General features: G+C 40.4%; 1 protein-coding gene across 1 annotated transcript in view; it reads right to left on the bottom strand.

The window, feature by feature from the left end:
• RPN2 (ribophorin II) overlaps positions 1-23444 on the bottom strand; it is a 62078-nt gene that overhangs the window by 20898 nt on the left and 17736 nt on the right. Inside the window, exons 4-9 of the mRNA XM_079785020.1 lie at positions 22211-22386; positions 17928-18003; positions 16832-16966; positions 14593-14769; positions 11499-11617; positions 9299-9404 (exon numbers count right to left, since the gene is read on the bottom strand). Coding sequence (XP_079641146.1) covers positions 9299-9404; positions 11499-11617; positions 14593-14769; positions 16832-16966; positions 17928-18003; positions 22211-22386 — 789 coding nt within the window. The remainder of the gene's footprint in view (positions 1-9298; positions 9405-11498; positions 11618-14592; positions 14770-16831; positions 16967-17927; positions 18004-22210; positions 22387-23444) is intronic.

Below are 23444 nucleotides of genomic sequence, written 5' to 3'. Positions count from 1 at the left end.
AAAGAGAAAAGCACACTGAGACTCAGAGGAGCTGCGGAAGTAAAGTACAGAGGTACAGAGACGCGCACGCGAAAAGGGCTAGCAACTGAGTACGTGGCTGTCTTTTTCAATCCAGAGGGAGACACAAGCTCCCGACTGCTCTGAACTCCAGTTCCGGGCGAGGCTCTGGGGACTCAGACTCATACGGGGAGAAACTAGACTGTCTGGCAGTGGGTGGAACTTGAGGGCGGCTTTCTCTCAGAGGTGCTTGCAGGGATTACCAAGGGACACTGAGACCTGGGAGCCTCTTAGGGCAGGGCTGACGAGAAGCCATTGCTGTTTGCTCCACCCTGAGACCTCACCCCACACAAGCTGTGTGCAGAGATTTTTGCATATGAATAGCCTGGTCCTTTGAAATCTAAAATTGCCTAACAAACTGCAGCTGAGTCAGAGAGACCCAGAACATCCAAAAGAAGGCCCAAGGCCCTGCACCAGCTTGCATTGCTTCTCAGCTGGGCCTCATCTGGGCACCTCCAAAACCCAAACAAAAAAGAGGAATCTGCAGATCTCTCCATAGCTCCTGCTGGGTGGCCTCTGGCAGAGGCTAAATTTGCACCTCCTTGGAGACCCAAGAGCCAGTGTACCCAGTGGTCAGAGTGGGACCATCCAGATTACAACTCCTCAGATCCATAAGGAACACACTCAGGGGGCAGACTCAGTGAGCACCAAAGCCCCACTGAAGCAAGTCTTGCCCCATAAGGGTGTCTTCAGCACAGAAGTTCTCCCATCACAGACACAACTGATCCTCACAGCCAATTGGCCTGAAGGTCAATTCCTCCCAGTGATACCAACAACAATCAAGGCTTAACTACAACAAGACTGTGCACACAGCCCACAAAGGGGTGCACCAAGAGTGTCCACCTCAGGTAACTGGGGAGGCTGAGCCAATGGGCCCTATAGGACACCTAGCACACAAAGCCACTCTATCAACACAGGGAAACAGCCAATATGCGGAGACAAAGAAACAGGTCACAAATGCAAGAAATGGAGGAAAGCAAACGACTGGATATAGAGTTCAAAACCACGGTTATAAGGTTTTTCAAGATTTTTTTAGAAACAGCCAATAAATTTAGTGACACCCTCGAGGACATGAAAAAGGACCAACTAGAAATTAAGCATACACTGACTGAAATAAAGAATAATATACAGAGATCCAACAGCAGACTAGAGGAACGCAAGAATCAAGTCAAAGATTTGAAATACAAAGGAGCAAAAAACACCCAACCGGAAAGGCAAAAAGAAAAAAGAATCCAAAAATATGAAGATAGTGTAAGGAGCCTCTGGGACAACTTCAAGCGTACCAACATCCGAATTATGGGGGTGCTAGAAGAAGAGAAGAGAGCAAGATACTGAAAACCTATTTGAAGAAATGACAGAAAACTTCCCCCATCTGGTGAAAGCAATAGACTTACAAGTCCAGGAAGCGCAGAGAATCCCAAACAAAAGGAATCCAAAGAGGACCACACCAAGACACATCATAATTAAAATGCCAAGAGCAAAAGATAAAGAGAGATTAAAAGCAGCAAGAGAAAAACAGTTAGTTACCTACAAGGGAGTACCCATACGATTGTCAGCTGATTTCTCAACAGAAACTATGCAGGCCAGAAGGGAGTGGCAAGAAATATTTAAAGTGATGAATAGCAAGAACCTACAACCAAGATTACCCTACCCAGCAAAGCTATCATTCAGAATTGAAGGTCAGATAAAGAGCTTCACAGCTAAGAAAAAGCTAAAGGAGTTCATCACCACCAAACCAATATTAAATGAAATGCTGAAAGGTATTCTTTAAGAAGAGGAAGAAGAAAAGGTAAAAATAAAAATTATGAACAACAAATACATATCTATCAACAAGTGAATCTCAAAATCAAGTGAATAAAACATCTGATGAACAGAATAAACTGGTGAATATAATAGAATCAGGGGCATAGAAAGGGAGTGGACCGACAATCCTAAGGGGAAAAGGGTGTGGGGGGGTGCGGGAAGAGACTGGACAAAAATCATACACCTATGGATGAGGACAGTGGGGGAGGGGGGGTAAGGACAGAGGGTGGGGTGGGAACCAGGTGGAGGGGAGCTATGGGTGGAAAAAAGAAGAACTGTAATAATCTAAACAATAAAGATTTATTTTAAAATATAGGGATTATTTGAGTAATAAGATTGCATGCCATATACCTTCTTTTTTAAAAAAAATACATTTTCATTGATTTTACAGAGAGGAATGGAGAGGGATAGAGAGTTAGATACATTCTATGCGAGAGAAACATCTATCAGCTGCCTCCTGCACCCCCTACTGGGGATAGAGCCTGCAACCAAGGTACATGCCCTTGACTGGAATCGAACCCGGGACCTTTAGTCCGGGCCAACGCTCTATCCACTGAGCCAAACCGAGTAGGGCTACCTTCTTCTTTATAAATGTTTTTGTATCAAAAGGCACCACCACCATCCCAAAAGTACCACCCAATATATATGATTTTTAAAATAATTACTCTCCTTTTCAGCGGATGGATATACACAAACTGATGTTTAAAGACTTGTGTAAGGCTCTTCAATGAATGCTAATTTTACTGACAAGGAAGCCATCAGGTTTTTGCTTAGATTCCCGGCTATAAACTTACAACAATAAGATGATCACTAAGGCCTACTAATCAAGATTCAATTGTGTTTGTTCTAAGAATATTATTATTCCCAGACAATACAGACACACAAATGACAAAAGGGCAAACTGCAGTGAACTAAAGCCAATTGGGGTTTGCTCTCAGCCCTAATTTTAAAAGGCACCCTAAGTTGCAGCTTTCTTTATTGTACATAAATACTGTAGGGCAGTTCTTAAATAGGGAAATTTTTGAAAAGTCCTTCTATTCCTAAAATCTTACTACAAATGGGTCTCTGAAAACACTGAAAAGAAAAGCATTTTTATGCTACTCTTTTAAAGCAAATTGAGAAATAAAAACCATCATAACTTTTTTCAAAGCCCTGTTATAAAGAGTTCAAAGTAGGATACTTGTTGGTTAGCTTCTTCCTCCTTTAACCAACCACTGCAAGACTAGTTTTTATAAGAGGGAGAGGATTTGTTTAGCCGCTTTAAATGCAGCTAAACCTGTTTTATGGTGAATCCTGCTAAGTCCTTTCTTTGACTGTGCTGCATGCCACATACACCTCAAAAAATGTTTTAACTCCAGGAAATGCGGTATTTATGCTGAGTAATAACCCCTCTGTTTAGCTCATTATTGTCAAAATTGATGGTGCATTAGGGGCAATTAATGCTAAAGACAGTTCTAAAACCGATGCTTCCTCTGACAGCAAGTCCAATGTCAGTGAGTGCTATTACAAGCCTTTCACATCAAACCACTGTAAATGCACTCTGACCAACATCAAGCATCCCTCAGAAGAGTAAATAGGACCTGCTGACCCACTCTAAGGCTATAAGTGTGACTATTACTGAAATTACAAAGTAAAGCCACCTATGCGACAGAAGTCAGAGCATGCACACACACAAATATGCACATATAAAGCTCTAATGTAATGAAAATGGAAAGAGGAGATTTTGAAATGTTTACCCCATCACTGTGAAGTAAAAGGACAGCAATGGCCTCAATGGGGGCTTATTTCATTGCACGAATAACAGCTATTAACAATTCTATTTCTGCTATTTTGTACTTCGATAATTTTCCCAACAACCACAGAAACACTTGGACAAACACCAAATTTGATGTTTGTATAAAATGCCAAGCTGTTACAGTAATCAAGACAGCACAGTATTGGTGGTATAAGGGTAAAAATACGGGCTAATGAAACCGAAGTGAAAGTTTAGAAATTAACTCTTAAATTTATGGTCAACTGATTTTTGACAAGGATGCCAAGGCAGTTTAATAGGAAAAGAAAAGTCCTTTCAACAACTGGTGCTGGGACAACTGGCTATCCACATGCAAAAGAAGAAAGTTAGACCCATACCTCAGACCATACATAAAAATTAACTCAAAATGGATCAGAAACCTAAATGTAAGAGCTAAAACTACAAAATTCTTATAAGAAAACAGAAGTAAATCTTCATGACCTTGCATTAAGCAATGTTTCTTAGGTATAACACTTAAAGCACAAGCAGTGAAAGAAAAATAAAGAAATTGGACTTCATCAAAATTAAAGTTCTTCATGCTTCAAAGGAAACAAGGGAAAAGAGGGCCTAAAGACTGTGAGAAAGTATCTGCAAATCATATATCTCATAAGGGACTTGTACCAGAACATAAAAAGTGCTGCAGCATGTAATAGTTCATGTGTACCATGAGATGAAAAAGGTTGAAAATCAATGCTCTAGATAAACAAGACATGCATAAGGAAACATGTACTAAGATGTTCATAGCAGCATTGTTTGTAATAGTGAAAATTTAAATGTCCAACAATAAGAAAATGAATTAATAAAACCTGATTTATTCACAAAATGATTACTTTTATAATTATCCCTATTTATGCATATAGCTCTACATGTATAAATATAGCTAACTGTCATAAAATTAATATTGAGTGAAAACAAGCAAATTACAAATGGAACATATAGTGTAATGCAATATATACATTTTGAGAAGATGCAAATCAATGCAATATATTGTTTAAAAATAAATACTTTAGTCCTGGCTGGTTTGGCTCAATGGATAGAGCATCTGCTTGCAGACTGAAAGGTCCCAGGTAAGATTCCAGTCAAGGGCACATGCCTGGGTTGCAGGCTCGATCCCCAGTAGGGGGCGTGCAGGAGGCAGCTGGTCAATGATTATCTCTCATCATTGATGTTTCTATTTCTCTCTCCCTCACCCTTCCTCTCTGAAATCAATAAAAATATATTTTAAAATAAAATAAATAAAAATACATACTCTACATCAGTGATGGGCAACCTTTTGAGCTTGGTGTGTCAAACTTTGCCAAAAAACTGAGCATAACTCGGGTAGTGTGTCACTTTGAGGAAAAAACTAACTCCAAGACTCTAGTCGCAAATGTTTCATCCTCAGGAGCAGCAAATGTTTCATCCTCGGCATGCGGCCGCATGTCATCAGAAATGGCTACGTGTGTCAATGCTGACACCCGTGTCATAGGTTCACCATCACTGCTCTACATGTAGCAGAAATGTAAAAACTGGGATTGGAACAATAAACCCCAAATCTGGGGAAAAAGAGAAGAAAAAGTGTTTGAGAAATACAGAGAGCTTGAATTTAATCCACAGGGGTTTTATTTCTTCCCAAAAAATGGAGCAAATACAGCAAAATGTTAGGGTTTGAAAAAGATGCATAGCTGGAAGTACATGGGAATTAATTGTATTATTCCCTGCTCCTTTCTGTGTATTTAAAATAGTACATACTGAAAAATAAAATTAAGTTCTATGGAAGCACGATGAAGGGGCAACATTCGCACTGAACCAGAATGAGTAGTTCAGCATGTGAGCAAGGAAAGGGAAGAGCACAAGAAAGGGAGGAAACAAGAGAAGTCCAAAGGCATGAGCATATTTGGGGATCAGTATGCAGTCAAAAGCAGCTAGAGCTGAGGCGATGGGGATGCACCCACACTGAAGTATGTGCATGTGCCTTGTCGAAGACCTTCTAAGTCATACTGAAGAGTCCAGACCTCACTCACAGACAACAGGAATCAATGAAATGTTTAAGCAGAAGAATAATGTGATTTTGCCATTCTAGTGGCACTTACGGAAAATTAAATAAAAGGACAGAAATCAATGACGATGAAACTAGTTAGAAACTATCTTATCAGTCTAGATAGAGAGTATAGGGCTCTACCCGACTAGGCACACTGCGACTGAAGAACAAAGGGCTCATGCAAAGGCCACTCAAAGGTGGGATCAACAGACTTGGTGTCAGAGTGGAAAGAAAGGAAGAGGTTAAGAATGACTGTGACGTACAGGTATGGCACTTAAACTGCGTATGTTATTATCAAGATTGTAAACGTAGAAGAGGTTACAGTCAAGAAAGAAAAAAAATTGCCTTTTAATGTGTTCACTTGCAAATAAGGCCCCTTAAGGAAGGAAACGAAATGGAAAGAATCTAGATTTTAAATGTTAAAGGTACACACTACAATAGTTCCTATCCAAATTTTGTGTTAGTGAATGGACTAAGATCAAATGCCTCATGCCCAAAAAGGTCAGGCATGAAGTTGAGAAAAGGCAGAGACTAGAGTTCCATAAAAATATCTTCCTTTCTGCCAAACTTTAAATATAAGTGTGTAATCTACCTATGTTAAGTAATGCCCCACTTTTGAAAGGTCAAACTTTCCAGCTGTCTTGTCCTACATTTAAAAAAAGGTGAGTGTCACAGAAGCCAACCTGAGAAGCTCTCCAAAGACCAAATCTGGGATATAAGCAACACAATAAATGACAGTAGAGGACCATAATCTATAGAGTAAAATAAATATTCACGAGTCCAAAGTGTTATAAATAATTGAATGAATAATTAAATTGGGGTGGGGTGAGGCATCCTTTTTTTTTTTTTTACCATAGAATTCCAATTAATAAATGTAAAAGAAATGAAAGGAAAAGAAAATCACCTTTTGGCAAGTACAATATTACTAATTGTTGCATGCAAGATTATAAGGACCGCCCTAACCGGTTTGGTTCAATGGAAAAAGCGTCATCCTGCGAACTGAAGGGTCCCAGGTTCGATTCCAGTCAAGGGCATGTACCTTGGTTGCAGCCACATCCCCAGTAGGGAGTGTGCAGAAGGCAGCTGATCGATGTTTCTCTTTCATCATGTTTCTAACTCTCTATCCCTCTCCCTCTCCCTTCCTCTCTGTAAAAAATCAATAAAATATATATTTTTAAAAAAGATTATAAAGACATTTGCAGAGTCTCAAGGTATCACTCCACCAGATACTAAATTACAAAGCAGAAAAGCAGCAACTTTACAGTGGAGAAACCTAGCAGACATTACCTTCACCAAGTGAAGCCAAGATTAGCACATCAATCTCATATACTTGTGTTTAACAAGATGCACTGACAAAGCCAGAGTGTCCCTTTTGGAGTATTCTTGCAAAAAATGCATGACCTAAATTTAATTATGAGGAAATTTCAGACAAACCCAAAGTGAGGGACATTTTGCAAAATAACTAGCCAGTATTCTTAAAAAGTGTCAAAGTCACAAAAGACAAACTATCTTAGATTGGAGAAGGCTAAAGGGATATGACAACTAAAGGATTATGTGATCCTAGATTGAATCCTGGATGAGAAAGGAACATTAGTGGGATAACTAGCAGAATTTTAAATAAAGCCTGTGGACTAGTTAATAGTATTATATCAGTATAAACTTCTTGGTATTGATAATTATTTTCATTATATAAGATGTTAATATTTGGGGAAGCTGAGTAAAGAGTATATGAGAATTCTTTGTACTATTTTTGCAACTTAAGATTGAAATTATTTTTAAATTTTTTAATTTAGAAGTGAGTATAGTCTGGCTATTGTGGCTCAGTGGTTGAGTGTTGATCCATGAACCAGGAGGTCATGGTTTGATTCCTGGTCAGGGTACAAGTTGGAGTTATGGGCTCAATCCCCAGTAAGGGGTGTGCAGGAGGCAGCTGATCTTGATGACTCTCTCTCATTGATATTTCTATCTCTCTCTCCCTCTCCCTTCCACTATCATAAATCAATAAATAAGTATTAAAAAAAAAAAAGAACTAGAGCTTTAAAAAAATACATTAAAAAAAGAAAAAAGTGAGTAGAAAATGATATTTGATAGTGAAGAAAAGAGTTGTCACAAACAGAATATATTTAACTGTTCAGGAAAGGTACAGTTCCTCTGACCCAATAGAGTACATGACAATGTAGTTGAGTAGAAGCAGCAAAGAACAGGGGCAGAAACATTGAGAAATTACACTTAAAAGGAGAAAGCAATATCATAAGGACGGTTGCTGGAGCTGCACAGGGCTCAGCCTCTAGACTAGCTCTCTATTTACCAGGGCACACTAACTAACCTGGTACTGCACAGGAGATCCACCCAAGTATAAGTTGGATGTCCTTAGACAAGTTACTCTACCCCTTTGAGCCTCATCTATGAAATGAAGGTGACTCCATCCATCTCTAGTGGTTGTCCTAAAAATAACATAATATACAAAGTACACAGAACTGTACTTCTCATGTCACATGCATTCAATAAAGGATTCATACACATGATCCTAATTCAGAGTAAGAAAAGGCTAACCCATATACCATAGTTTAAGAAAGTAGGAAAATGCATAATTCATTGTAAATGTCTATCCAAAAAGGTTAAAATGAAAGCCACAGTGCCTGAAAGGGTCAACTTCAATTAGCTTAGAAAACCACTAATGTGAAATACCTCATGCCCACAAAGCATCAGATAAATGAAGCATAGCTTTCCATCCCTAAAACCACTTGGATCTTCAACACAGCTAGAGTCAGATAAACATCTGAAGCACATTTGTAATAATAAAAGTGTAATATGCTAATTACACCAGTCGACTTTCTGGACGAAGCCAGGTCTGCAAGGGCCAAGGCAAGCCACTGTGGCTGCGAGGGCAGAGTTCCTTGCACGAATTTCGTGCTTTGGGCCTCTAGTTTCAATACAAAAGATTACCAATTTTGCCCTAGCCAGTTTTGTTCAGTGGTTAGAACACTGGACTGTGGACTGAAGGGTCTCAGGTTCAATTCCAGTCAAGGGCACGTACTTCGGTTGCAGGCACAAGCAGGAGGCAACCAATCTATGTGTCTCTCTCACATCGATGTTTCTCTCTCTCTGTCTCTTCCCCTCCCTTCCACTCTCTCTAAAAATCAATAGAAAAAATATCCTCGAGTGAGGATTAACAACAACAAAAAAAGATTACCAATTTTCTGTTGTACTTCACCCGGAGAGCTCACTACAGTGCTATCTATCACTTGATAATTTTCATTGCCCGATTAGCATCAAGTACTGTTCTAAATCTATCAAGGCCCACCACACAAAACATTTTAAGAATACTTATGCCTCAGTGGAGTTATGGGTGATTTTTATTTTTCTTACTTCCCAATTTTGTGTACATTTTTAGTAAGTTAAATGGAAAATGAATTAATTTATAAATAAAAGAAAACTTGCTATAATCATGTTCTTGGCTAATTCTGTCAAATAGAATATTTCAAACCTATCCCTCTTTTAATATAGTCACATTAACATGACCGTAAAGTGAAGTTAACATACCAGACAATCAATGCCGTGTGCCTATTCAGTCATTTCTTTGGATATATCAACATGGCAACGGGGATGACAAGAAAAGCACTTACCTCTAAACTATTTGCAATATAACGATTGTCACCTTCAACTTTGATAGAGAAGTCATAATAACCACTGGACAACTTGACATTCACAAAGTTTAGTTCAAAAATATTCCTGTTAAGAATGACAGCGGGGTTAGCAAGCACTCACATGGGAAAGTCATAAATATAACAAATGGGCTGCAAAGAGAGGCAGTTCTTGAGACAGTCCAGGGCTACACATTTTTTTGTTGTTATTGTTAATCCTCACCTGAGGCTATTTTTTCCCTTTGATTCTTAGAAGAAGGAAGGAGGTAGGGAGAGGGAAGAGAGAAGGAAAGAAACATCTATGTGAGAGAGACACATCAATTGGTTACCTCTTGCACATGCCCCGACAGGGACTGGGGATCAAACCTGTAACCCAGGTAAGTGCCCTTGATGCATGGGACAACATTCTAACCACTGATCAATAGTGCCCAGGGCCCAGGACTACACCACTTCTTCCCTTTTGATTATAATGTGAGAAAAACTTTAAAAACAATTAGAAAATCAACTCTTTCAAAAAAAATCCCACCTCTCTGGGGTATAGCCTTTCACAATGAAATGCCAAACAGGTGAATCTATAATATGATCCCTATTATGTTAAAAAAAAAAAAAAGAGTGAATGATTAACTCTAACTACATAGCAAAATCCTCATTGTCTTTTACATTCCACTGATCATCCCTAAAAATGACTATGCTTTTTTATTTCACATATAGCCTATATATCTTTATCACTAAGAAATGCATTTTCTAAAACTCAAAGTTCCTGATCTCATTAACTTACTAATTTAACATTTAACAAAGTTTCACATAAAATTGACCTTTAATGTTTAAAAATTTACATAACAATATGTAGCCATTAAACATAAGGCTATAAAAGAATATTTAATCCTACTGGGGAAATGGTCATGACACATTGTTTCAGATAAAGCATAATCTTAATTCAATTTTTAAAATATATTTATATGCATAGAAAAAAGCCTACAGAAGAAGATAGCAAAATGTTAATAGCAATTATCTCTAAGTTGTACAATTATGGGTGACTTATATTTTCTTTTTTGTGTTTTTCCATATTTTTTCCTATAATAAACATGTATTACACATCAGAAAAAAAAAATTAAATTTAAAACTGGCTAGTTATATAACAACTAGAGGCCCGGTACACGAAATTCTTGCACATATAGGTTTCCTAGGCATGGCCGCGATCAGGGCCAGGGCTAATCGGGGCCTCTGGCTGTCGGCCGACGGTCGGGGCCTTCGTTTGTTCCGCGCCACCCCCGCTGTTCAGTGCACATCATAGTGAGCAATCAAACTTCCGGTCTCCCTAACTCCCAAGGGGACAATTTGCCTATTAGGCTTACACACACACACACACACACACACACACACACACACACACACACACACACACACATTAGAGGGCCGGTGCATGAAATTCATGCACAGAGTGGGGGGGTCCTCTCAGCCCAGCCTGCACCCTCTCCAATCCAGGAATGTCTCCTCGGGGAATGTCTGACTGCCGGTTTTGGCCCGATCCAGGGAATCGGGCTTAAACCAGCAGTCGGACATCCCTCTCCCAATCCAGGACTGCTGGCTCCTAACTGCTCACCTGCCTGCCTGCCTGATCGCCCCTAACTGACACCCTGCCGGCCTGGTTGCCCCCAATGACCCCCCCACCCTCGCTGGCCTGGTCACCACTCACTGCCCCTCTGCTGGCCTGGTTGCCGCCAACTGCCCCTCTGCCGGCCTGGTTGCCCCTCACTGCCCTCCTCTGCCAGCCTGGTCGCCCGTCCCTGCCCCCCCTGCCGGCCTGGTCACCCCACACAGCCTGCTGTTCGGTCGTTTGGTCGCCCCTCACTAACCCCCCTGCCAGCCTGATTGCCCCATGCAGCCTGCTGTTTGGTCATTTGGTTGCCCCTCACTAACCCTCCTGCCAGCATGGTCACCCCACGCAGCCTGCTGTTCAGTCGTTTACATATTACCCTTTTATTAGTATAGATACAGATGACAAGACAGAGACAACTATAGAATTTTGATACCAGTAGGTCAAATTTACCTAACCAAAGATTAGGTAAATTTGGTTTTATGATCTTGGTAATAGCAGCATTAATCTGGATTATTTTTGCTGCAAGCTACTTTCCAAAACAAGTTTATTGGCGCAGCTGATAAAAATATGCTCAGAACTTACCCTACAGGGGTGAAAGAAGTCTTCTGTAGGACAGTGGCTCTGGAAGCAACCGATTTAGCATGTTCTAGTTTAACAGTGGCCTGAGTCAGAGGCTGGGACAGAACATTGGTGACCTGTAACTGGAAATAAATTTAAAAATTATCTGTAGCAACCAAGGGAGAGAGAACACAGAATTTTGTTCTGTGGTGCTTTACCTAAAGGGAGTGAGCTCTGCAGAAGAAACACCTTATTTTAAAAAATCTTCACTGACCTTTGGTCTACTGTCTATCAGAGATCAAATACAGAAAAACACAATTATATTGGGAATGGGATGGATTATAGAATGTTAAAGGTGGGGAGGATCTTAAAGATGATCTTGCCCAATGATCTCATTTTTCAAATAAGCAAACTAGAGGCCAGAGAAAGAGAATGACTGACCCCAGATCACAGTTATGTTACCTTCTTCTGTTCCCTGTTCTATCCACTCTACCAGAATATATTTTTAAAAATATATTAGCAAGAAAAATACTTCAGGAAAGTATGGGCAATGAGAAAACTAAAGAAATGTAGATAACATTAATATTTATCACTTGTTGAAAGTCAACTATTTGCCAGATACAAAACTAGGTCCTTTATCTTCCCATCAATCATCAGAAATAGATAGCTTAATCTCTATTTTAGAGATGAAGAAACTGAGGCCACAAAAGGTTAAGGGACTTCCAAAGGCGGAATTGCCCGTTAAATGACATATAGGACAGAGATTTTCAACCTTTTTCATTTCATGGTACACTAAACTAATTACTAAAATCTGCAGCACACCAAAAAATATTATTTTTTGCCAATCTGACAAAGGAATTGGCATAATTTTGAATCATTCACACTGGATGACTTTTGTTGTATTGGCTGTTGTCTTTTTTTTTTTTTAATTTGACAATCTAAGGGAAAAGAGGTCAGTGCCCCTAACTAAATAGTCAGGTAGCTCATGTTTTAAAAATTCTTGCTGCACACCGGATGAAAATCGCTGATCTAGGACTCAAACCCAAGCCCAGTTTGCAAGCCAGTATTTTTCTACTTTGCTCTCTTACCACTCTCTGTCTCATGGTGAACTATGTTAATTAGGTTACTTCTTATTCTAAGTAGGTTGTAAGTAGGGGCAGGAGGGGCAATTTTGAAGTACAGGGCACTTCCTCAGGAGAATATCTGTAGGAGCCACCAAAGTAGAACTGATGGGGCAGACAGAACTGTCCGATGTGGAACTCCCAAGGTTTAGATATAAAATGCTTCATTTTTTTTATGAAGATCTAATTTATCAGTGATTTCCAAACAACAGCAACAAAAGCTTCATTTGAGATAAAATCTCTAAGTGAATTCAATAATGGTGCATTTACTCTGTTCAGCGAGTTAACACAGTAGAGAAGTCTATGGTTACTGCTGAGTGAGAATGAGGGCCATACAATGAAGAGACAGAAAGATACACTGTCAACACCAGGAAGGAAGATACCTGATATTTATTTTAACAACTATAAGTACCAAAAGTACTCAGGAATCCTCTCTAATAAAATGGTAATATGCAAATTAACCATCACTCCGCTACATAAGCCACGCCCACCCGCCAAGCCACGCCCACCAGCCAATCAGGGCGAGTATGCAAATTAACCCCAATCCAAGATGGCTACAGCCACACAGAGCAAGGTTTCCCAGGTAACAGAGGAAGCCAAGCTTTCCATAGCTGTTGCAGGCCTAAGCCTCCACTCAAGCTACAAAGTTTCAATTATAGAAGGTAAACAAATTCAAACAAATGGCAGCAGAATGGAGCTTGAGAGAGCAGGCCAGGGTTGCTGGCGGCAACAGGGGAAGCAAAGCTTTCCGCACACCCTGGCCGGGCTCACCCGCTTAAGGCTACAAAGTTTCAATTGTAGAAGGTGAATTAACTGCCACAGAAATGGCTGCCGGAGCCCCAGGCTTGGCTCCGCCCCAGGCTACAAAGTTTCAGTTGTAGAAGGAAAATAAATTCCAGATACCAGGGCCTCCCCTTGGGTTGCCAGGGGGCATGGCCGGCCTGCAAACCATCACAGGCCCCTCGCTCAGGCCGCCCCACACCCCAAGGGAACCCCCACCCTTATCTGTGACACCTTTCAGGGCAAACCAGCTGACCCCCACCCGTGCACCAGGCCTCTATCCTATCTAATAAAAGAGTAATATACAGATTGATCATCACTGCAACACACAATATAGCTGCCCCCATGTGGTCAAAGATCCTGCCCCCATGTGGACACAAGATGGCCACCACAAGATGGCCAGCAGGAGAGGGCATTTGGGAGGCACCCGGCCTGCAAGGGAGGGCAGTTGAGAGGGACCAGGCCTGCAAGGGAGGGCAGTTGAGAGGGACCAGGCTTGCAAGGGAGGGCATTTGGAGGTGATCAACCCTGCAGGAGAGGGCAGTTAGGGGTGACCAGGCTGGCAGAGGAGGGAAGTTGGGGGCAAACAGGCTGGCAGGGGAGCAGTTAAGCATCAACCAGGCTGGCAGCAGAGTGGTTAGGGGGTGATCAGGCTGGCAGGCAGAAGCGGTTAGGGGCAATCAGGAAGGCAGGCAGGCAAGCAGTTGGGAGCCAGCAGTCCTGGATTGTGAGAGGGATGTCCGACTGCCCGTTTAGGCCCGATCCCACCAGGATCGGGCCTAAACGGGCAGTCGGACATCCCTCCAGGAGTCCCAGATTGGAGAGGGTACAGGCTGGGCTGAGGGACAACCCCCCGCCGTGCACGAATTTCGTGCACCGGGCTTCTAGTTTTAAAATAATGTATGTAGAAAGTTTTGGTGTAAAAAAATGTATTTTAGAAGCAAGACTTCTCTATACTTCTCTGGAGTTGAACCCAGAAATATAATTTTCTTGTACTTAATTTTTTTAAAGCCTTATTATTAAAAATCTCAGGGGTTTTCTGACAAGCTCACCCAGTAGTCATGTCCCATTTCCAGGCTAAGGGAACGAGCCTTGCTCTACATTACTGGGTAAGTGCTCATGGGTGACAACAGGCTGTGTAGCAGTCTTTAGATTTCTGAAAGCCTTACACTGGAAATGGCAATCAGGGCAGCATGTTTGGGGCATGGAGGTCATACCCGCAGGATCGCCTGTTCATGAGTGTCAGAAGGAGAGCCCTCGGATACAACCACAACTGGCACGTGGTAGCGATTCTGGGAGAGTGCAGCGGCAGCAGAGGCCACACTGAAGGCTTCTGAGAGTGAGTCAAAGTTCTTCTTGCTAAAGATCGCATTCATTAGCTGGATGACCTGATCCTGAAAGAAAAGGAAATGCAGCTCGAGATCTTCCTCTGGCAGGAAGGCAGGAGAACCAACTGTCCCTCCCCACTGACTCAAGTCATTCCTTATCTGTTGCTAGGTGTTCACATGGAAGGTCTTTTAGCCATTAATCCAAATTGGTAGATGGGGGAAAAGCAAATATTCTTCACTTAAGTTTAAAACTTAGATTTGGTTGTTTATTTTATACATCTTCCAGTACAAACTGAAATTCATGCATTTATTTGTCAACCATTTATTAAATGCTTACTAGACATATGCAAACTACTGAGATATGAAAGTATATTATAAAATACACAAAATAATAACCATTTGTTCAATGTCTATACGTGCCAGACACTGTTACAGGTGCTTTATGTGCATTAATTCAAATCTTGACAAAAACCTGGAAAAGACTAATATTATCAATGTTTTTCAAATAAGGAAACTGAGTCTAAAGGAGGTTAAGTAACTCCTACAAGTTATAACGAAAAAAAAAAAAAAAAGGACCAAAATTCACATGTAGGTCTGTTTGTCCCCAAAGTCCTTCCACAATAAAATTCATTCTTTCCTGATACCTCTCACCCTCCCAGCTAAGCTACCTCCCCTCACAGCCCACCTTTAAGCAGAACATGGCAGCCTAACAGACAAAATATACATTAGAAAGAAACTAAAATAACTCTACTATAAGAATTAATGGGCTGCTTAGAGGAGAAAACTGAAAGCATTTTTTTTAAAAAGTAGAACCTAAAAGGCATTATTAAAATTCTGGAGGTTGTTTACTTAGGAGGAAAAATTTTCCATTTCAATCAGTTTTGTTTTTTAAAATCTACCATCTAACAAAAAAGCTCTCTTGTTCCCGACAGTGTTATTCATAGTCGACATGAAATAATTTTCTTTAATTGACCAATTACATTTTTCCATCACTAGGCTGTTGACATGTTAAAATGGGTGACTGTTCACCAGAACGATTATGTCAAAAGCAGTGACAGCAAAATTACTCCATCCAAATACCTGATTACTAAAAGCTTGGGAATAAAGCAAGAAAAAGTTTAAGTTATATACAAAGAATATCACCAACTTATCTAACATATTGTGCATAAAAAAAGTCCTAAATGATTTGTATCCTAAGACCCACATTTCAGCACTTTAACTCAAAAACAAAAATTAAAAGACATTATGCTATCTCTAGACCTCCTACACTTAGGATGAAGGAAAAGACAACATAAGAATGCTAATACATGAATAAATGACTAGATCATGTCCTCTGTAGAAAATATGAAATTAATTCAAATTACCCAGGCAGATAATCATTTACTATTTACTTGAAAAGACTCAGCACAGAACTCCTAGTGCATAAAAGAAAGTTCTAACTTGAAACCCCAATCTCTCCTCCTAAAATTAAAACAGCAGCAGCTTATATTTTAAGCCCTTTAGATTAAGGGTGGTAATCTTCCCATAAATAAGGGGTACAAAGAGGGCCCTACTTCAAAAGACTTCCCACACACATCCCAACTAAAGGTTCTTTCAGGTTAACAAGCTCCTCTTGAAAAAGAAAAAAAGAATTAACTCTTGGTGGATGTCTAGTAGACACACAAGCCTCTCAGTGAACTATATCAATCAACAAAGATTAGCTAAGATTTAGCCACTGCTAAATGAGGGGGGAGGGAGAACAGGCAATTCTGAAGTACAAGGCACTTCTCAATAGAAAGAGGATTTGCATGGGCCACCAACATGGAAAGCATTCATGAGACAAGTGGGAGTTATTAGGAAGAAAAGGGAGGTGAAACAAGAGTAATACACTTGGCCTTCTTGTCACTACCTCATACGTTTGTACATTTGAAGCAAGTGTAACAAACTGTTTACATGTCTATCCCACTGACAACCAGTTTCTTGAGGACAGACATTACACTTTTCTATTTCTCATCCTCAATGCCTAACCCAAGACACTGAGTGACTACATCCAAGGCTACTGAACAGCTTTCTCTGAAAAAAGCTATCTGGAGCAGATAAAGTCAACAATCCCTTTGAGATTCACTCCTGAGAATTGTTAGACAGGCACCTCCTTAATGGATGGCTCGGTTCCCACATGGTCCATGAGCTTGTAGGTGGCAGCCACAAATAATGCTGTTGTTTCCAGTCCTTCTTCAAACTGAAGATATACACCTCCCAGTTCATCCAGGCGAGCAACAAGGTCCTGTCACAACAACATGGAAGCATGTTGGAAGTCAAGTGATAACAGAAACGAGAGTGCAAACAGTTTTGAGAAATCTCACTCTAAATCTGGAGACCACCTCAGTAACTTAGTATTTTTCAAAAAAAGGTGCTTAAGTGGAGAGTAAAGTATATTGTACAGGCATTTGAAGAGAACAGTATCTTCTGCAGCTCTATGAGTATACCTTCACTGACCCCTTGTACTCAAGTCTCAACCCAGGAGTCATGATACTGAAGGCACCACCTGCTCTGGGCAGAAGGCCAGTGGGTCAGGCTACCGTGCACCCAGGAAGCATCATGACACAGACGGATTCCATGACCATTCATTTGGATACAGCCTACAGAGTTGAACATTTCTCTTTCCTAGTCAATGCTCTAAGGATGAAGAGAGACATACTGCTTTCCTGGGCCACATGATGAGGCAGCTAATGTGCCTCTGGAGCACCTAGTGATGACACTGTCAGGCTGCCTGTCATCACTGACTGTGCAGTCCAGGAGCAGCAGGAGGTTCTGGGCACTGGAAAGCATAGAGTAATAATAAGAACCACAGTGACCACTTGCTGAGCACCTATTATGTACCAGGTACTTTAGCACCTCACTTGTTCCTACAACCACCATAAAAGGAAACGGAGGCTCAGACATCAAATAATTTGCCACAAAGTAGTAAGTGACAGAAAAGAAAATTTAATTTCAGGGTTTTTGGCTCTAAAAAATCTTGGACTATGAAACTATACCTACAAAAGACTGAAAAAGTAATTTTTTGCCTAACTGATGTGGTAACTATACTGGCCTAACAAATACTCCCTAGGACATTGCTGTGATACAAAGAACATAAGTGTGTCATGAATATGAAAAGGTAACTGGCTATAATAAATCATGCAAGGCTCTTCTAGAGAGTTTCAAAGACAGAAGCAGAGAAATTCCTTAGCAAAATAAATTCACACCTCAATCTCCTCCACGATGCTCCTCAGGTCAGCCTGCTGGGACAGGTGAGATGCTGTCTGCAGAGCCTGGACTGTTCTGGAAGGTAAAAAATAGAACCCTAATGAACAGCAAGTCTCCTTTCATCTACTCAGCCCTTCCTGTATTGAGACATCTTCATAAATATGCTACTCTTATTCTTTAGAAGGATAAGACAGTCTCAAACTTTAAGGAGCTTATTTACAATCTTGTTGTGAAAGATGTGACAAAGACCAGTACATTATACAGTTCATACAGCTAGAAAGAAGACAATCTGTACAATAGGACCCACAAGAAGTACTGTGGGCACAGAGAAGAGGGAGCACAGGTTCACCTCCCTCTGAAAATCTATTTTGTTCCTAATGGCATCACATACAGAATAATGAGACTAGATTAGGTTTAAAAGAGATAGACTCTTAGGAAGAACAGGATTCATTCAATTTGATCAAGATCAATTTGGCAGAAGTCGACTGCCTGTTAATTTTCTACTTTTCTTACTCCAAGACCAAAGAAATATTGTAGAGTCTACATATGTAGATTGCTGGGTAGAATTTGGAACAACTTTTCTGAAACCAACATGAGACAATTGTTCAGTAAACATGTGTTGAGTAACTTACTAATATATACATCTTTTCATGAGTACATATAAATGTACTTCATTTTTTAAGTAAGATTTTTTTTCACTGAATTTGAGAGAGAGAGAGAGAAACATCAATTCGAAAACAAAACATCAATCAGCTGCCTCCTTGCACACCCCCTACCAGGAATTAGGACCAAGCCTACAACTCAGGCATGTGCCCTGACTAGAATAGAACCGGAAACATTTTGGTGCACTGGACGACGCCCAACCAACTGAGCTACAACAGTCAGGGCAAATATACTTCATTCTTATTAGCAATAACATAGTATTTCACTGCTTAGATGCACTGTAATTATGTCTAATTGATACACTTAATGTCCAATTACCTAATGTCCAGTTGATAAACATTAAATGTTTTACTAGGTCATACAATGCTGTAATGATAACCCTTACTCATATAGATAGATATTTTTTTAAATCACTGAAGTTCACATAGCCATTTGAAAGTGAACAATTCAGTGGCATTTAGTATATTTCACAATGTTATGCAATCACTTCTATCTAGTTCCAAAATATTCCCATTAATCCCAATTAAAACCTTGTGCCTATTAAGCATTTTTACACACACACACACACACACACACACACACACACACACACACACTTTCTCCCTCTCTCTCTCTCTCTCTCTCTCGCTCTCTCTTCACTCCCACCCCAGCCCCTGCAACCACCAATCTGCGTTCTGTCTCTATAGATTTACCTGTTCTGGATATTTCATATAAGTGGATCATACAATATATGATCTTTCATGTCTGGCTTCTTTCACTTAGCATGTTTTTAAGGCTTATCCATGTTGTAGCATGTGTCAGTATTTCATTCTCTCTTTTTTTTAATGGCTAATTCATATATTTTTATGCACTTACGAGTATATTTCTGTAAGAAACTTTTTAAATTAAATTGGGGTGACACTGGTTAATATAATCTTTTTAAGGTAGAATGTGGTAGGTATGTGCACATCAGATTTTTTATTAGATTCTTCTATTACAGATAACTTGGAAAATATAAATGGTGCTTTTCTGAGTTGAATGGAAAAAAACTGAGGACCCTTGGTGGGTAAAGCAAACTGCTGCTCAACCTGGGACTGGCTTCCTAATTCCCAAGAGAGGATTGGGCCTTTGTGTAAAAGCACTATTTATTAAGTCAATGTGTTGGGGCATGTACAGTGAGAATTTGTCTGTTTTCATCAAGATCACAATTAAGATTCCCTCCATGGAAAACTAATTCCATTAAGATGACAAGTTGGAAAACATAGGAGTCACAATTCATGGAGAGGGAAGCTCCAGATTATTCAACAACTCCTATGGGACGACTGTTGCTATAAAGCATTTGAGAAAAACAACCTGAATTTTCAAACAAGATAAAATCCCACATCTGCCCATGATAAATGCTGAGCCCAGATAAGGCTGCCAAGATACCCTAGAAAGAATTTTTCAATTAAAATATAATTTTTCTCTTCTTTGGAATAAGTATCGTACAGGTAACAACCTCAGAAGTTTCTAGAATGAAATTAATCCACTTAGCATTTGAAAAGTTTTGTCACTGTGTTTAATTACTTATTCCCCAGGAAGCAATTTCTTTCCTTCTGGAGTTCTATATTCAAACACTAAGAAAACAGATCCTGTCTCAGCAGATGATTCAAAGAAATTGGGTTATGGAAGACCACAATGGCATCTTTTCAGATGGTTCACTGAAACCTACAAATTATTTTTCCCCCATTCTAGACAAGTTTATGATCATTCATTTCCTGGACTATGTCCACTTAAACGTAGAGGCCCATTTAGAAGAGTCCTCGTTTATATCAGATTTCATTAAACAGGACAAATTAGTAGTAATATTATACAAGGAATCCTCCTAGTTGGATCTTCACAATAATCCTATGAGACAGACATTATTTTCTCTGTTTTACATATAAAAACACTGAGGTTTGGGGGTGTTCAATAGCCTACTCCTGGTCACAGAGTTATTAAGGATAAGAGCCTGGATTTGAACACAGTTCTATCTGAGTACAAATGTGGGTTCTTCCTACCTGTAAGTTTTCTACAAGAGAATCGAAACACAAAAGTATAGTTTCAGCCTTTATTAACTCTTTATTGGACACCTACCATGTGCCAGGCTCTATGAGCACTGCAAATAAAGAAACTTACAATTTAATACATAACTACAATACAATCAAGGAAGTAATAGCTCACCAAGAAAGGGACCTAAGAAGGAAGTGCTCTTGAAGAAAAGGAATTTCATCTGTTGCATGCCCACGAAGAACCAGGTACTGCACTAGGTTCTTCATAGTATCTCATTTAATCCTGACCTTTGTTCTATGATGTAAGAATTACTGGTCTCATTTTATATATGAAGTTCTGAGAGGTTAGTAATTTGCCCAAAGTTACACAGCAAGGAAACAACAGAACTGGTGTTCAAACTCAAGCATAACTGACTCCAAAATGGATGTATTTTCTTTGTACTTTTTCCTGTTCTGGGGTTTTAGGAGGGAGATTTTCTTTTTTGCTCAGAGAGAAATGGAAAAATTTTTCTATAGAATGTGGCATCAAAGAGAGACACTGATATCATGGTATGAGATGGTGGTGATTGAGAAGACATTTCACAAGGAATTATGAGATCAAAAGAATGTAACCTGAAACCAAAGGACCACAAGGACCAAGCACTGGGCAAAATGTGTACAAATTGTGTACTGTGCCCTGGCCAAGCCTCAGCTCTGGGAAAAGGATCAGCCCAAAGTCACTGACTTAGAAACATTCTGGTTCTTAGCAAAATAATAATAATAATAATAATAATAATAATAATAAACCACACACACACACAAATATACTTGGAAAACAAACTATCCTGCAATAGAGAATTTGTGTCACAACCTCGTGCTAAACAGGAGTCCAGGTGTCCTACTTTCTTTTAGGAGTTGCATTAAATGGGGAACACACAGAAAACAAAAAATATATATACTGTTTTAAATGAAGAGCTTCAGTGTTTTAAAAACCTATATATACTATCACTTTTAAGTTTAGTAAATATCGTAAGTCAGTTACAATATTTAAATTTATAATAAACAGGAAAGCTGCTCAGAGTTCTTTTTCTATCAGCTGCTTCTGTTTCACCTAAGCCTTTTGGAAAGCAGCAGAATCTGATGTATAGAATACTCTCCCCTCTGAGCGCCCACTTTTCCCACCAGGTGCTGTCTATCACAACTTCAAGGATCCCATAAGCCCTCCTTCAGGGCAGATCCTCCACTGCCGACAGCTCACTGTGCCCTGGCCAAGCCTCAGCAAGAACAAGAGATGCACCCATGTGGCTCACTGGCCTTGCTCTCCACTCTCCCTGTCATCCCCTACACTTGCTTCAGCCTCTAATTTCAAAGGCAACTTTGTCTCTATGTGGTAATGTGCTTATGCTCTGACTCAGTACTTGCCTTTTGCCTGAGCAGCTTGGAGAAGACTATGTCTAGGTGAGCTGCATGAGGTCAGGAACCTTACCTTTCTTAGTGTAGTACTACACCTAGCAGAGCACCTGACACAATAGTAGATGCCCAGAAAATATTTGCTGAACCAATGGATGAATCCTCTCAGGATAGTATCCAACACAAATGAAGCCTGAGAAATACTTGAGATGATGACTCACGCTAGCACGGTCTCTTCCTTGCTGAGGCGAGCGGTAAGGGCACTGAGGGCTTCTTGGGAAGCCAAGGGAAGGCCAAAGCCGCTTAGGGCTGCAACGGCATGGTAGATCTGGGTAACAGACGAGTCTTCACTCACAGCTGCCAGAAGCAGATCTTTGGTCTCATTTGAAATAGAGATCTAAGAAAGGATTGGCAGACACAGAGTTTTAGAACAGTTGCTGTCAATTAGTGGCACATATGCCAAAGATGGCACACAGAGCAACTGCCAAAGTCACACCACCCACCTGGCACATGATCATTCCCCCTTGACTACCCAGATGGCAGAATTAAATGTTTTTAAAACCTTTACACAACACTTGAAAAAATTCTGCACACTTGTCTACTTATATGGTTCTTCTATGTTCAGTAACATGGATTTCCAGATTGGTGTGGGGCAGATTGGTGTGGGGCATTCTTTCTTTACTTTGAACATTTTTAAATGTTAAAAGGAGATGGAAAGAAAAATCAAGGCTTCCCAGGAGAAAGGCAACAATAGGAAAAAGTTATTTAAAAATAACAAAAAGTGAAAACTCGCGGGAAAAATAAACCACAGTCCCTTTAAAAAAAAAAAAATCACAAGAGCCAGCTGGTGTGGCTCAGTGGCTGAGCATCAATCTATGAACCAGGAGGTCATGGTTCAATTCCAGTCAAGGCACATGCCTGGGTGGTGGCTTCCATCCTCAGTGTGGGGTGTGGGCGTGTGGGAGGCAGCCAACCAATGATTCTCTCTTATCACTGATGTTTCTATCCTCTCTCTTTCCCTTCCTCTCTGAAATCAATAAAAATATATAAATAAAATCACAAAAATGGAATTCCAACCCTCACTAATGGATTTTTATTGTTTAAACTAGAGGCCCAGTGCACGGATTCATGCACCGGTGGGCTCCCTCAGCCTGGCCTGCGCCCTCTCACAATCTGGGACCCCTCAGGGGATGTCAGATAGCCTGTTTCAGCCCAATCCCCGCAGGCCTAATCCAGACAGGAGGGAGCCTGATCCTGTGCATTGAGCATTTGTTCCCTGGTGGTCAGTGTGCATCATAGTGACCGGTCATTCAGTCACTTAGGCTTTTATATATATATATACACAAGAGGCCTGGTGCACGAAATTCATGCACTGGGGGTGGGGGGGGAGGTGTCCCTCAGCCCAGCCTGCACCCTCTCCAATCAGGAACCCCTCAGGGGATGTCCGACTGCCGG

The sequence above is a fragment of the Cnephaeus nilssonii genome, assembly GCF_951640355.1.
Source record: "Cnephaeus nilssonii genome assembly, chromosome: 11".
NCBI lineage: Eukaryota > Metazoa > Chordata > Mammalia > Chiroptera > Vespertilionidae > Cnephaeus > Cnephaeus nilssonii.
This window is presented reverse-complemented; position numbering and strand designations above follow the sequence as displayed.